Raw genomic sequence first — 12,126 nt, 5'->3', positions numbered from 1 at the left:
TCCCAGAACCCTTACTGCTGTTTCTCTGAAAGTTTAATAAACATTACCACAATAACCCATGCATGCAGATATTAAGCCACCCATTCAGCATGTCTCTTTTCTTCTGCCATACTTGTAGGATATAAACATTGTGTTGATCCTATTTGCTTATACATTGCTCTGTCTGTATTTAAAAAACTATTAGTCTTCTACCTCATTGGTCTATGTACATAATAGTAACCACAGCCATATCAGTTGCTCTAACAGTTTTTGACAAATAAATGATGAACCCTATGTATGCATCATGTAAATTTAGAGGGTTATGTAAATATAGTTTATCCCAATGTATTCAGAAATCAGAAATTGTTGTAGGAGCTTATCTGCTGTCTTATGACCCTCTCCTTTTTTCAGTCAGTACAACAAAAGCAGTTTCCTTCTCATTTATTGCAGTTTGCTTAGTTTCACCTTAACTTTATGACCTTAGCGGTTCAGGCTTCTGTGCTTTTTAACCATCACCAAACGCTGTCACTGGTGGTGTATACTTTTTTTTTTACCCTTTTGTCTGTTCATGAATTTTTAAGTTTCCTCATGAATAAAAGACTCAGTATTCTTTTTGAATATATTAAGTTTACTTACTGTAACATCATAAGAAAGTATACGCCTTTCATCATTTTTCAATCTTTAGAACATAAACAAAATGAAGAAATCTCCAATTTTCTCATTATAATCCATGTTACCACACCTGTAGGTGTGCAGATATTTGTAGAAAAACCCTGAATCACATGACAAATACCACAAAGAACTAAATAATGGCAAACACCACTCACATGCTGATTAAAAATGTTTGTTTAATTTAACAGAAATTAGCAGACAAAAGGCACATAATGTATGAATCAAAACACCATTTGATTACATTTTGCACCAGAGATGACAATAGAATGTAAACCAGGTCAAGTTCTGCATGTAAAACTTTCTCAAAAGTGTAAAAATGGGAACAAAAATGTAACATAAAAGATATGAAACATAAACCTAAACATGTAATTATGGCAAACATTACCAGTGGTTTGTTGCATCACAAAAAAAATTTGTAGGACTTAAGAAAGAAAGAAAGAAAGAAAGAAAGAAAAACTTGGCTCATAGTTTATTACCGATAGCCGGTAATGTGTAATGTACTCCTCAGTGTCACTGGAGCTCTTGAAGGCTGTTCATTGCTTTTGTTAAAAAAAAAGGAGAGAATTGCATTTTACCTCAGAAAAGGCCTGATATCACAGTATACCCCACCGCCTCCGCATCACAATATTAGTAAAAAAAAGAAAAACTACCATTAAACTGGACGAAACCAATAAGAGATTTATACTTAGAAAACAAAGTGACAGACTGTGTTTTGTGTTGTCTTATTAACGTGTGTGCCTGCACTGGAGCGCTGTTCTGTGTTGTCGTGATCACATTACCAAAACAGTAATGCGACTGGATTGATTTTTGGCCATTGAGAAAAGAGGCAGCTGGTCTAACAGCTCAGCGGTGGTTTCAGTGGTTTTGGATCTCACATGCCCGCGCTCATGACACTTCATAACACGCCCCTCCGGCACCAACACCCTATCACTTCTCTATAACAGTGATGTAAAAAGCTCACTCCCACAGGAATGTTTTCTTTTCTTAAAAAAATAAAAACAAAAACAGTGCATCTAGAAATAAAATATATTGCACATCGACAGTTAACTGAGAAACTCCAAGAGATGGTCATTTACAAGGGACAAGGGGGGCAACAAGGAGTATTAAAAACTAAAAAAAAGAAGAAAAAAAAGATGCCCAGAGTCTCTACTTCAGTTTGTTAAATATTCCTTAAACAGAATATTTCAACAGTTGGGAAAGTATGCTGATATATATTAATTAAACCAGCAGTCAGTTAGCTTAGCTTTGCACATAGACTGGAAATAAAACCTCTTAAACAATACACAACAGTTGCTAAACTAAGCTAAACAACTACTAGGATTAACCTTATTTATATCAAGCAGATATGAGATTATGTCACTGTAGCCAAAAAGGCACATCTGTCCCAGTGTCCAAGTATTCCTTCAAGAATAATGTTAGTATTTCATTGATGTGACCAACAGCACACAATGGCAGCTGTTTTGTCTCTATGCATGTTAGCTTTCAGTTTGAGATTTGCTGAAGTTCATCTAAAACAGAATAAGACAGAGGTATTATTTTTACTGAATGGGGTGAAACCCATTTCTACAGGGAAAAAGCAGAAGTAAAGTTTTTCACCCTATTTTATCCCTGATTTGACCAATCACATCTCCTGAAGATTTCATTGTGATCCTTTGAAAAATAGGAAAGCGTATTATTTTAAAATTGATATCAAAGTGTTAGTTGCACACACATTCAAGTTCTAAAGACACAAAAATAAAAAAAAAAGAGAAAAATACTGAAATTGAATTTCAGAGCATCTTTAAAAACCCCATCAAGTTCAACATATGAATGGGGCTCACATCTTCTGAAGATTGTACAACCAATCCTCTTATAGACACTACGTTTTGACGACTAACAGCGCTCATGTTTAATGGGTGTTTAAAGAGTGTTCTCTTCTCCATCAAACAGGCACCAACAGCTTGTCTATGGCATACTGTAAACGATCCCAGTTCTTCCAGAATATGGTCAAAAAACACACCCCCAAGACGGTTACTACCACATGATACCGGCTTCTCATCAGCGGAGCGGCAAACTTGGCAGCAGTAGAGACACACACCAGGATAACAGTAATGATTGCCAGCATGATGTTGATGCTCTTCCCCAGCAGGACTCGGGCATCAGGGCTCTCGAGCTGGACCGTCTGCTGCTGCTGCTGCTGTTGGAGCTCCAGCTTGGACACGCGTGTCTGACACGACTCTAGAGCTTCCTGAAACAAATGGCGAGAGATTTTATGGTTTAAATTGTTTAAGTTGCTGTAAGGTATTTAGTTGGCCTTTTATTCCTTTATAACCCAACTTTCCCTAAAAGATAAGCTACACAATCACAAGGGCACTTAAAAATAGGCAAGGATTCATAGTCACAGAAATGACATCATATCACATGGCCAGCAATCAGATGTCAGACAAGTTTTTTGTACAGTGCATCAAGCCACAAATATTTGTATGATCTAAACTATAACCTTGTATCCAAAGCTTCCAGATCTCTGCAAAATGGAGAATGGAATGATTCTCATATGAAATTAAGGATCATTTGTAAATCATGTCAAACCTTTAAGTATTAATATAAAATATTTAAAATTGGAGAGGTTTCTATTTTATAAATAAACACTATATTAGATCGGACATCAGCAAAACATTTTAAAAAGTTGGATTGGTACTACTATATTATGATGGTGGTGTGACATCACACAACTAATAAAGTAAATAAAATATCCATGATCATTGCACCTCAGACAGAAGTATATGATAAAAAGAAGAAACTATTTTGTGGTCAGTGAAATCAGTTCAGTGCTGCATTCAGGCTGAAAATTTTCACTGCAAACCATGAAAAATAAAGACATGATCTGGAAATCCAGCTGCCTTCTGTGTACACAAACTCGTTTTTTAAGGCCAAATGCTGTCAAATAATTTATTGAAATCCAGTCCTGACTAAAGAGAAATTAGACCAGATTTTGATATAAACAGAACAATATAAAGAATGTCTATAGAGATGCGTTGGCACTCTTGGCATGAGTAACTTGCGCATTAAAGAGAGCAAAAATGACAAATTATGTAAACATGTTTTAGACCAAAACATCCGACCATCCAATTCAAGTCTGTTTTAAGAATGAAAAATTGCTTACATCAGCAAGATGGCAACAAACTCCATTGTGTATATCCTGCATCAGCACATCTCAACAGTAATAGAGTCCAGGTGTTAAACTCGCCCACATGCAATCCAGACCAGACACTCACTTAAAATATTTGAAATATTATGAAAGAAAAACTTGTATTAACTAATAACCTGTCCAGGGTGTACCCTTTCCTGCCTGTAAACTCACTGGCTGCTAAAGACATCCGCGATAACAATGACTGGCAGCCACAGAGTTAAATGCTGGGAAAGACTCCAGATTCAGTATATATTTATCAGAGAAAAGGCAGGACTTTCCACATGCTCTCTTGTTTGTTCCTTCAGCTTTCATTGAAATGGAACTGATCTCCAACAATCGCATTTATAATGAGGAAGAAGGAAGTCTTTACATGTAGATTTATAAGCTGCATGGCTGCACCTCATATGTGAAGGTTTACTACAACATAGTGATTCTATTTTACTCACCTGTATGTCTCTGGCTCTTTCATGAGCCTGATAGGCCACCCTCTCCTCCACACTGGCCAATTCCTGCTTCAGATTTGCCATTTCATTCTGATGAAGTTCTGTCAGATCATTCAATTGGCCTTCCAAATGTGCATACCTGTCAGTGAGGATACAGAAATACTGGGTTATTATTTAGTCTTATCCAGGTGTGAATATTGCTTTTCTTCAAAAGTTAAAACGAAGAATTACATGTGCCACTAAGCAGATAGTGTTCAGAACAATACAGTATGTGTTTCCAAGTGTTAATGTTCTCTTTGTGTGGAGCTTATCCACAGTTCACATGAAAAATTATGTTACACATAATGCCTAGTAGTACATTATGAAATATTAGCATACCTGTATCTTTCCTCCTGTAGTGTTTGGTTAATTACGTCATACTCTTTCTTGAACTGTTCCTTTATCTCTTCAATGTCTTCTTCCAGCTGGGTTTGAGCATCTCTGATCTCCCTCACCTCCTCCAAGCACAAGTCCATGTTACTCTGGCCATCTCTCCCTATCTGCTGCTCCTGGCCATGGCCTTGACTGGCCTGGCTGACAGACACTCCTCCCATTGCTGGATGCCCATTGCTGTCTGCTGATATAGAGGCACTACCAGATGAGCATTCATCATCACTGGGATATTTGGGCTTGCCTACTAAAGAGGTGCTGCTGCTCAGCCCTTGTCCTGAACTGTCAGAGGCCAGCGGGGAAGACGGATCCAGGGTAGTTTTGAGGTGAGCGATGTTATCAGCGCTACCAAATTTGTTCCTGATGATGTTGGCAAATTCTCTGGGCTTACTGAAGAAAAAAGGTGGCGAAAGAGAAACACCCGGCCCAATAGTTTTGATCTTGTCCATGGTTGGGTGTCGGCCGCTGCCAGTCATATCCTTCAGCAGCTCTCTGGGCGACTCCCTGGGTAAGGTGCTGTGTTTGACTGGGGGAGGGTGATTGAACAGGCTCTGATGGAATTCACTGTCTCTCATTTTTCGGTGGTACTGCTCCAGCTTTTTTTGCATCTGTGCAATGTTTTGAGCCGACTTCTGGTTCTTCTTCTCAAACACCTGCTTGATGCGCCCAACTTGCTGCTTGTCTGCGCTGTTGACCAGCTTCAGATACTCGGCTACATTCTCATCTCGGGACGTTTGCTCGATCTTCAGCTGTTCTGTGATTTTCAGTATCTTCTGCTGGAGGCTGTCCATGCAAGAACGACTTCGCTCCAAGCCAAGAGTGGAGCGCGGACTTCCATTATTAAGGTCCACGTCCAGATTGTTTTCTGAAGAGCCTCGACGCATTGACACAGATTGGTCGAGAAATCCACCCTCGGTACTCCGGTCCTATCAGAAGGGAGAAAACAAAAATGGGATTTTAATAACAATGGTTAGTTTACAGCAAGGATCTTTGGCAAAAACTACAACTTCTTGTATTCATTATCGAATGTACCTTATATTTTTCATATACTAGCTACTAAGTATTTTTTCTCCAAGATTTTCCATTTCACCACAATGTTTTAAGAACATTTTTTCATGCTAGTTTGAAAGCTGCCCTTTTTCCTTGGTTATTATTATTGTTTATTTTTAAATCTCTTATGAGTATCCATGCCACCGGAGGAGTTGTTTACAAATGAGGTCAACTGATTGAGCTTAATGAGAGACTGATGATTGAGCAAAGTAAGGCACCAAATCTCAGTAAAACCCATGGCAGCAGCAAGGCAGTAAAAAACTTTGTGTTCTGCTGAGACATGGCTATAGGAACATGTGTCTTTACACTGCTTTAAGAGACAGTACAAACAGATCAGGACATCAAAGTGATAAGAAAATGAAAGGGTGGAAATACTGTGGTACTTGTATACAACAGATGGTATAATCCTGGATACATCATTGTAAAGTAGAGATAGGTTGATTCAACTACAATTTGTGAGTGTTTAAAACAACTGTTTTTATAATAATTAAATGACAGAAACACAGCTGTAAAGTAAAGCAAATATTAACTACTGCTAACACATTTTCCCTGTAGATTCCATTAAAAATCTTTTTACAACATAAGTTTAATTGTGTTTAATTTATTTATAGTTTGCCATAAATAGTAGAGATAAATTTGCATTTTTTTATCTTTTATTTAATGGATTCTGAATGGAGTATAAAGTAATATAAAAGTAGCCACAGAGTAAAAGAAAACTCATTTGGGAAAAAAGATGCATTTAATATCCTGACATACATTTAATAATGGAATCGTAGCATTGAATTGTAATCAGATTGAATTGTGAGATCCAAATGATCCACACTGAGGGGCAACTGGTCTGCAGTGACTGAGGGCAGATAGATGAGGTACTGGAACAAGGTGGGACATATTACCCAGAACAGGAACTTTTTTCTGACACAGGCTAAAAGCTGTTGTTGTGCAGAGGTACCGCTGCAGCCATGTCTCGGTGAAGCATGTAAAACTGCATTCTAAGTATTGATTCGGTGTCCTTGTGAGTGCTACAAGCTTGTCCACTTTAACGGCTGGTATATTTTTGGAAGATATATTTTAAATTTCTTTCACGTTTCTGTCTGCCTTGCTCCTGCTATGCATCCTCATCTCAACTCGTGTGCGATTCAGGGTGGTACTTCTTTTGTTAAATTGATTTGGGGGATTTCAATCAATTGATCGCAAGTCAGATGCAAAAGAAACACTCTCCCGTTGCCATGGATCCTCATAACGATGTGAAAACAGCCCGAAAACAGCCATATGAAGAGAAATCATTTGAGCAACACAGCTTCCAAATCAATGTGAAAAAACTTCTTGAATTAGTGTTACAGAGGGTAATTTTGGAAAAAAAAAACTCAACATAATAAAAATTATTGATAATGTATGATCAGATATACCACAATCTTCTGAAACCAGTATAGCACATTTTAGAATTTTGACTTTTTAATTTTTTTTGTAATTAAAAAAGTGTCATCATCATCATCATCATCATTTGTTCCCTTTAAGAAGCAGGTAAACATGTTTTAGGACCCACTGCAATTTGTTATTTATTACTTAAAGAAAATAGAGAGGATCTTTATAAACATGTTTAGTTATGCTACACTATGTTAAGTTAATAAACACTGTGTCAAGCAAAACACTCCTTTAACACTAACACTACAAATTAATGCATGTCTAAATTTGCACATTTCACTTTTATGAGTTCTCATTCCACCCTGTTTTGCTGTTGTCACTATAAAGCCATCTGGGTGTGTCTCTTATGCTCTTACTTAGCACATCTGCTGCTTCTTAAGAGCAGGGCTTTAATCCTGTTTGTTTATGGTATTAAACAGGGATGCAAATATTACAGATTACAGCTATGAAACATGTAAAAATAAGTGGAGCATGTGCATCTAATGTAGGTCAGTGATAATGTCACACAAAGCCGTAAGACTCCAGAAATCCCTCTCCCAGACACTGTCCCCTACTTTTACAGTTAATTACCATGTTATTCTTTGCAAGGTTTAACAGTCCCTTTACTTTTTGACTGTTCAATCTAAAGTTCAATGACCCCTACAGCGTGAAGAGTTCACTGCAATAGAAAAGCAGAAGCAGAAACTGAAACGTTCCAGTAAGCAAGTTTAACCATCGCTAAAAACCAAAATGCGCCCCATAAAGAGGAAATTAACTGAGCATGAATTTGGTTCGGTTTCTGAACTATATTTTTAGAGATGAGTTTAAAATTCGAATGTAATGAAACTTCAAGAGTGGCAAGTAAACCATTGCACCTTGAAATTTTGTCACAATACACCATAAGTGTGATGATACGAGTTGTAAGCTAATAAAGCCTAAGGCAAAATGTACAACAAGCAGTACACAGCAGCACTAATCCTTAACAAACGTAGTGCCGCTATTCAAGTGAATAAACAAATTACAGCCAACTCAAGCAGACTTAGGACTCATCCTGCTTAGTGTTGCAACGTCCCCACATAATGTTCACATGTTGCAAGCTAAGTACCTTCACATTTGGCTAATGCATCTGAAGTTCACCACATAATGACGCTCATGAATACATAACTGTCATGTGAAACTCAAGGGATTTAAGCCCTGAGAACATTATGTATATATATTATTTAATGCAGGCTGGTACACATACTAAAGATCATATGGTTAGTCCTCAGACTGAGTCCAATATTCCTTTTTATTCAATTATGCACGTACATTCCATTTACTTGCTACTGACACTATGTACTCACAATCAACTTGTAAAATGAGTTTGAATTATCTGAGTACATAGTGTAGATAGTAGGTATCCTATATACCAGCGAGATGATGTGTCAGTGCTGAGATCCTGAATGTATGTCCAGCATGTCTGTCACCATTTTAAGTACAAAAAAGCTGTTCTCTCTGAGGATTGCAATATGGACTACTGGTTTGTCTCTTGCACTGATTCGTCATTGCACTGAAACTCCCTTCAAAGTATGGCATGTCCTACACCTGTCTCAATTTTGAGAGCTTTTAAATCTACACTAGCAGTGATGTGAACATAGCTAGTAAATTATTTATTTATTTGAACAGAAAAGTTTCATTGGGTATGGTTACATGATGTCTTTTCATTCGGAATTAATAATTTGGGATTAAATAATACGGAATTAACGTTTTCTCTTACGAGTTTATATGAAAATAATAATTCTGAATGAACGTTTACATGAAACACGTCCTCACTTAATTCCTCTTTAGAGCTGCAGGCTGGGAAGAGTTCTGATTGGACAGAGGCTGCACGTGATGTATGTCGTATACCAGAAATAAACAAAATTAGCTCCCTGCTTCTCATCTTTTATGTCGTAACTTGTAAAAACTACACAATAAGCACCAGTTTCGCTGCTATTTTCATTATAAATTTGAAGTACCAGCTCAACACAAGCATACTAGTTCACTTTTTGCAGCAACTGAGAAGAAGAAGAAAGACAGACCACCAAACACGGGAGGTAAAACAACGCGCGTCATCGTGGCAAGACAAGGTAACGAGCAAATGCACAACGACCGGAATTAACTTAGAGCGGAATTAAGGCTTACATGACAGAGGAATTAAATAGTTTGAAATTAAAATGCGAATAAATCAGCCACTTACATCGGAATTAAGTTTAATTCCGAATAGAAATTTGCATTATGGATTAACTGTTTACATGGTCGTTTTTCATCAGTTTAAAGCAGAATGACCTTTTATTCGGAATTAAAACTCCCATGTAAACGCACGGATTGTGGCATGACTTTTCTCACCTGCAGACAGTGGCAGCTGGCAGCATAACACAGATATACATTTTCACAAAAAAAGGGCCGTACCAAATCATTTCAACAAAGTTCCCCTCCAGTTATAAAACATACAAAAAATGTTTCCCTCAGGGCAGTTATTACAACATTGTAAAATAATTTGGCCAAGCATGAAATATAAACATGTTGTATGTGTATTCCCTAAGGCTGAGCCACAACTTCATGCCAACCTCCCCCAACTTCATTGGTCCATGACAGAAAGAGCATTTATCTTAAAGCATTATTGTCCCCAAAACAAAATGCTAGCGCAGCTGTAAACTCCAGGTTTGTTAGTACACCCTTGTGTTGTTAGTCTCAACGTGCCAGTAATTCTACAGTGCAAACAAGGCTTCGGTATTGCCATATATATTGTCTAAGAAGAGAATGCCTTGCTCATTTGTGCAAGCATGCCTGGGCTATTTCAGCCTCTGTCTTCATCCCACCCTCTCTGGCATCTGTCTGTCTTGAACACAAAACACTCTCTGTGCAGAGAAAAAAAGCACACTTTGTCATCTCCTACCTCTGCTGTCCAGGACCGAGCTGCTGCATATGGATTCACTGGCCTGACGTATAGCCTGAGGGGGCCTGCGTCCAATCACAATCCAGCTCTGCCTCGAGCACAAGCTACAGTCTTATCTGAACAATTCACTCATACAGTAAGCTGCCCTTTAGTCAAACCTTTTTGCCATATAAAAGAAAGAGAAACTCGATACGTTTCTTCTTAAAGAGGAAGTCCAAACTGGTGTGTAGGTCGCTCATATTACCAAGTCTTTTCAGTTTTCAAATGACAAACACAAAGAACTGCCTGTTCAACCAGACAGTATAAAGCGCAAGCTATTTCTGCAGCAGTGGAACTAAAGGGAGTCCTCAGGCACTCTTCCCACCAGTAGCGATTTCTTTGAAATGTTCTCCTCTGTGGCATTAGGGGTCAAACATGGACTATAACCACCTAAGTTCAACACTTCAAGGTTTCTGGAATATCATTTATATGGTGTAAAGTGCAAAAGAAATCAAATAGCCCACTGGGAACCATTGACAAAGCCTTGGCCTGTGGAACAAATGCACCAGGATAGGAGTGGATTATGTTTGGAAGAGTGTTGATACATCCTCTGTATTTTACACTACACCCAGGGGACAGGATTCCTCACTGAATTTGTATGGCACTGCTAGAAAGACGGGCATAGTCTGATACACACACAAAAAAAGAGAGGTGGACTTTGACAAGATGGGGCCCAATTCACGAGATTTGCTCACATAACAGGAATTACACAATACAAGCTTCGTCACAAAATATAACCCAACAATTAAAATATGACATCAGCCAATTTCCTGATTAATGATTTGATGAAATTACACCATTTCAACCTAATAGACACCGCCTTCGGCCATCATCACTGCTGCAACTTAAGATTTCCACCCATCCTGTGTAGCTGCAGGTGCAATCAAAAAGTCTGACTGGATAAGTGGTTCTGCAGAATGAAAGTAGCCACATGATGATTAAAACGTCCTCTCAAATCTGCAACAGGAGGTGCCCTACTTTTTCACACTTACGCAGCCATTCTTCAGTGTTACAGAGGTAGCAGAGTACATAAGGGCAGGTATTGAAGGTTTTTGCCGGGGGAATTGGTTAAAACTGTGTAACTAAGCAAAGCCTGCTATACAGCACAGCAGTAGTTAAGTCTGGTTACAGGATGGTCATTAACTGAGAGGTCAGGGACTGAAACAAGATTAAAGTGTGATGAGATGGAGGTACCATCCAGAGCTCTGGGTATTCCTAATCTTTAAGATGAATGACTTAGTAGGATCAACGCTAGAGACTCTAATTACAAGGTATTCTTTGTGCATCTGAGTCCTGGAAATATAATTTGTGACAAAAATATAACTAAATTTGGGGTGTTTTCTCTCAAACACTTATTTTTTTCTTTGATATTTACACAGCAGAACTGCAGTAGTGCAAAGTAAAAGACAGAAATACAGATCTAAGAGATAAGAGCAAAGGAAAAGATGCATTACCATATTCACCAACATGATCTGACAGAGGCCCCCCGAATGCTCTCTGGGTGCCTCTCCCCAATCTCAGTCATCTAGAAGCCCCCTGTCACCCTCGCTGACCTACATAGCACACAGCGTCTGTCCAGCATCACCACCCATTTAATATGCTCTGACCTCTCTAGACAGCATAACATAAAGATCCATCCCATCTGCATTAGCCTCAATCTTAACCCAGCAACGCAAACATGTTCATTATGCTTGAAAAAGCCACCCAAATCTGTGCTGCATTTTGGGGGCACAAGAGTGGATGAAACCTGCAGATGCTGCTTATCTTGCACTGCAGTGTGCTCCCTCTTTCTTGGATCAATGATCTAGTTAGTGATTCAATTTTTCATGCAAAAGCAGACCTCATCATCCTGCTGCAGCAACACAAAAAACAGTCAGAGCAAGCAGCATGATGAAATCCTTAACTAAAAACCAAGGCTCACAAATTATTTAGAACTGGGTGGGTACACAGCGAGTGTTTACTAAACACCGAGCAGTAATGGTAGAATAAATATTAGTTCAAATGAGCAAAATGTAAAGAAACCAAAT

The 12,126-nt window shown here is 38.4% G+C and overlaps 1 protein-coding gene across 1 annotated transcript in view; it reads right to left on the bottom strand.

The window, feature by feature from the left end:
- Window positions 1–2,021: 2,021 nt before the first annotated feature.
- Window positions 2,022–12,126, bottom strand: part of LOC306762260 (transmembrane and coiled-coil domain protein 3-like) — a 13,104-nt gene continuing 2,999 nt past the window's right edge. The window contains exons 2-4 of the mRNA XM_079248702.1: window positions 4,642–5,618; window positions 4,267–4,402; window positions 2,022–2,878 (exon numbers count right to left, since the gene is read on the bottom strand). Of these exons, the coding sequence (XP_079104828.1) occupies window positions 2,573–2,878; window positions 4,267–4,402; window positions 4,642–5,618 (1,419 nt within the window). The 3' untranslated portion in view covers window positions 2,022–2,572. The remainder of the gene's footprint in view (window positions 2,879–4,266; window positions 4,403–4,641; window positions 5,619–12,126) is intronic.

Source organism: Telmatherina bonti (genome assembly GCF_933228915.1).
Source record: "Telmatherina bonti genome assembly, chromosome: 2".
Taxonomy (NCBI): domain Eukaryota; kingdom Metazoa; phylum Chordata; class Actinopteri; order Atheriniformes; family Telmatherinidae; genus Telmatherina; species Telmatherina bonti.
This window is presented reverse-complemented; position numbering and strand designations above follow the sequence as displayed.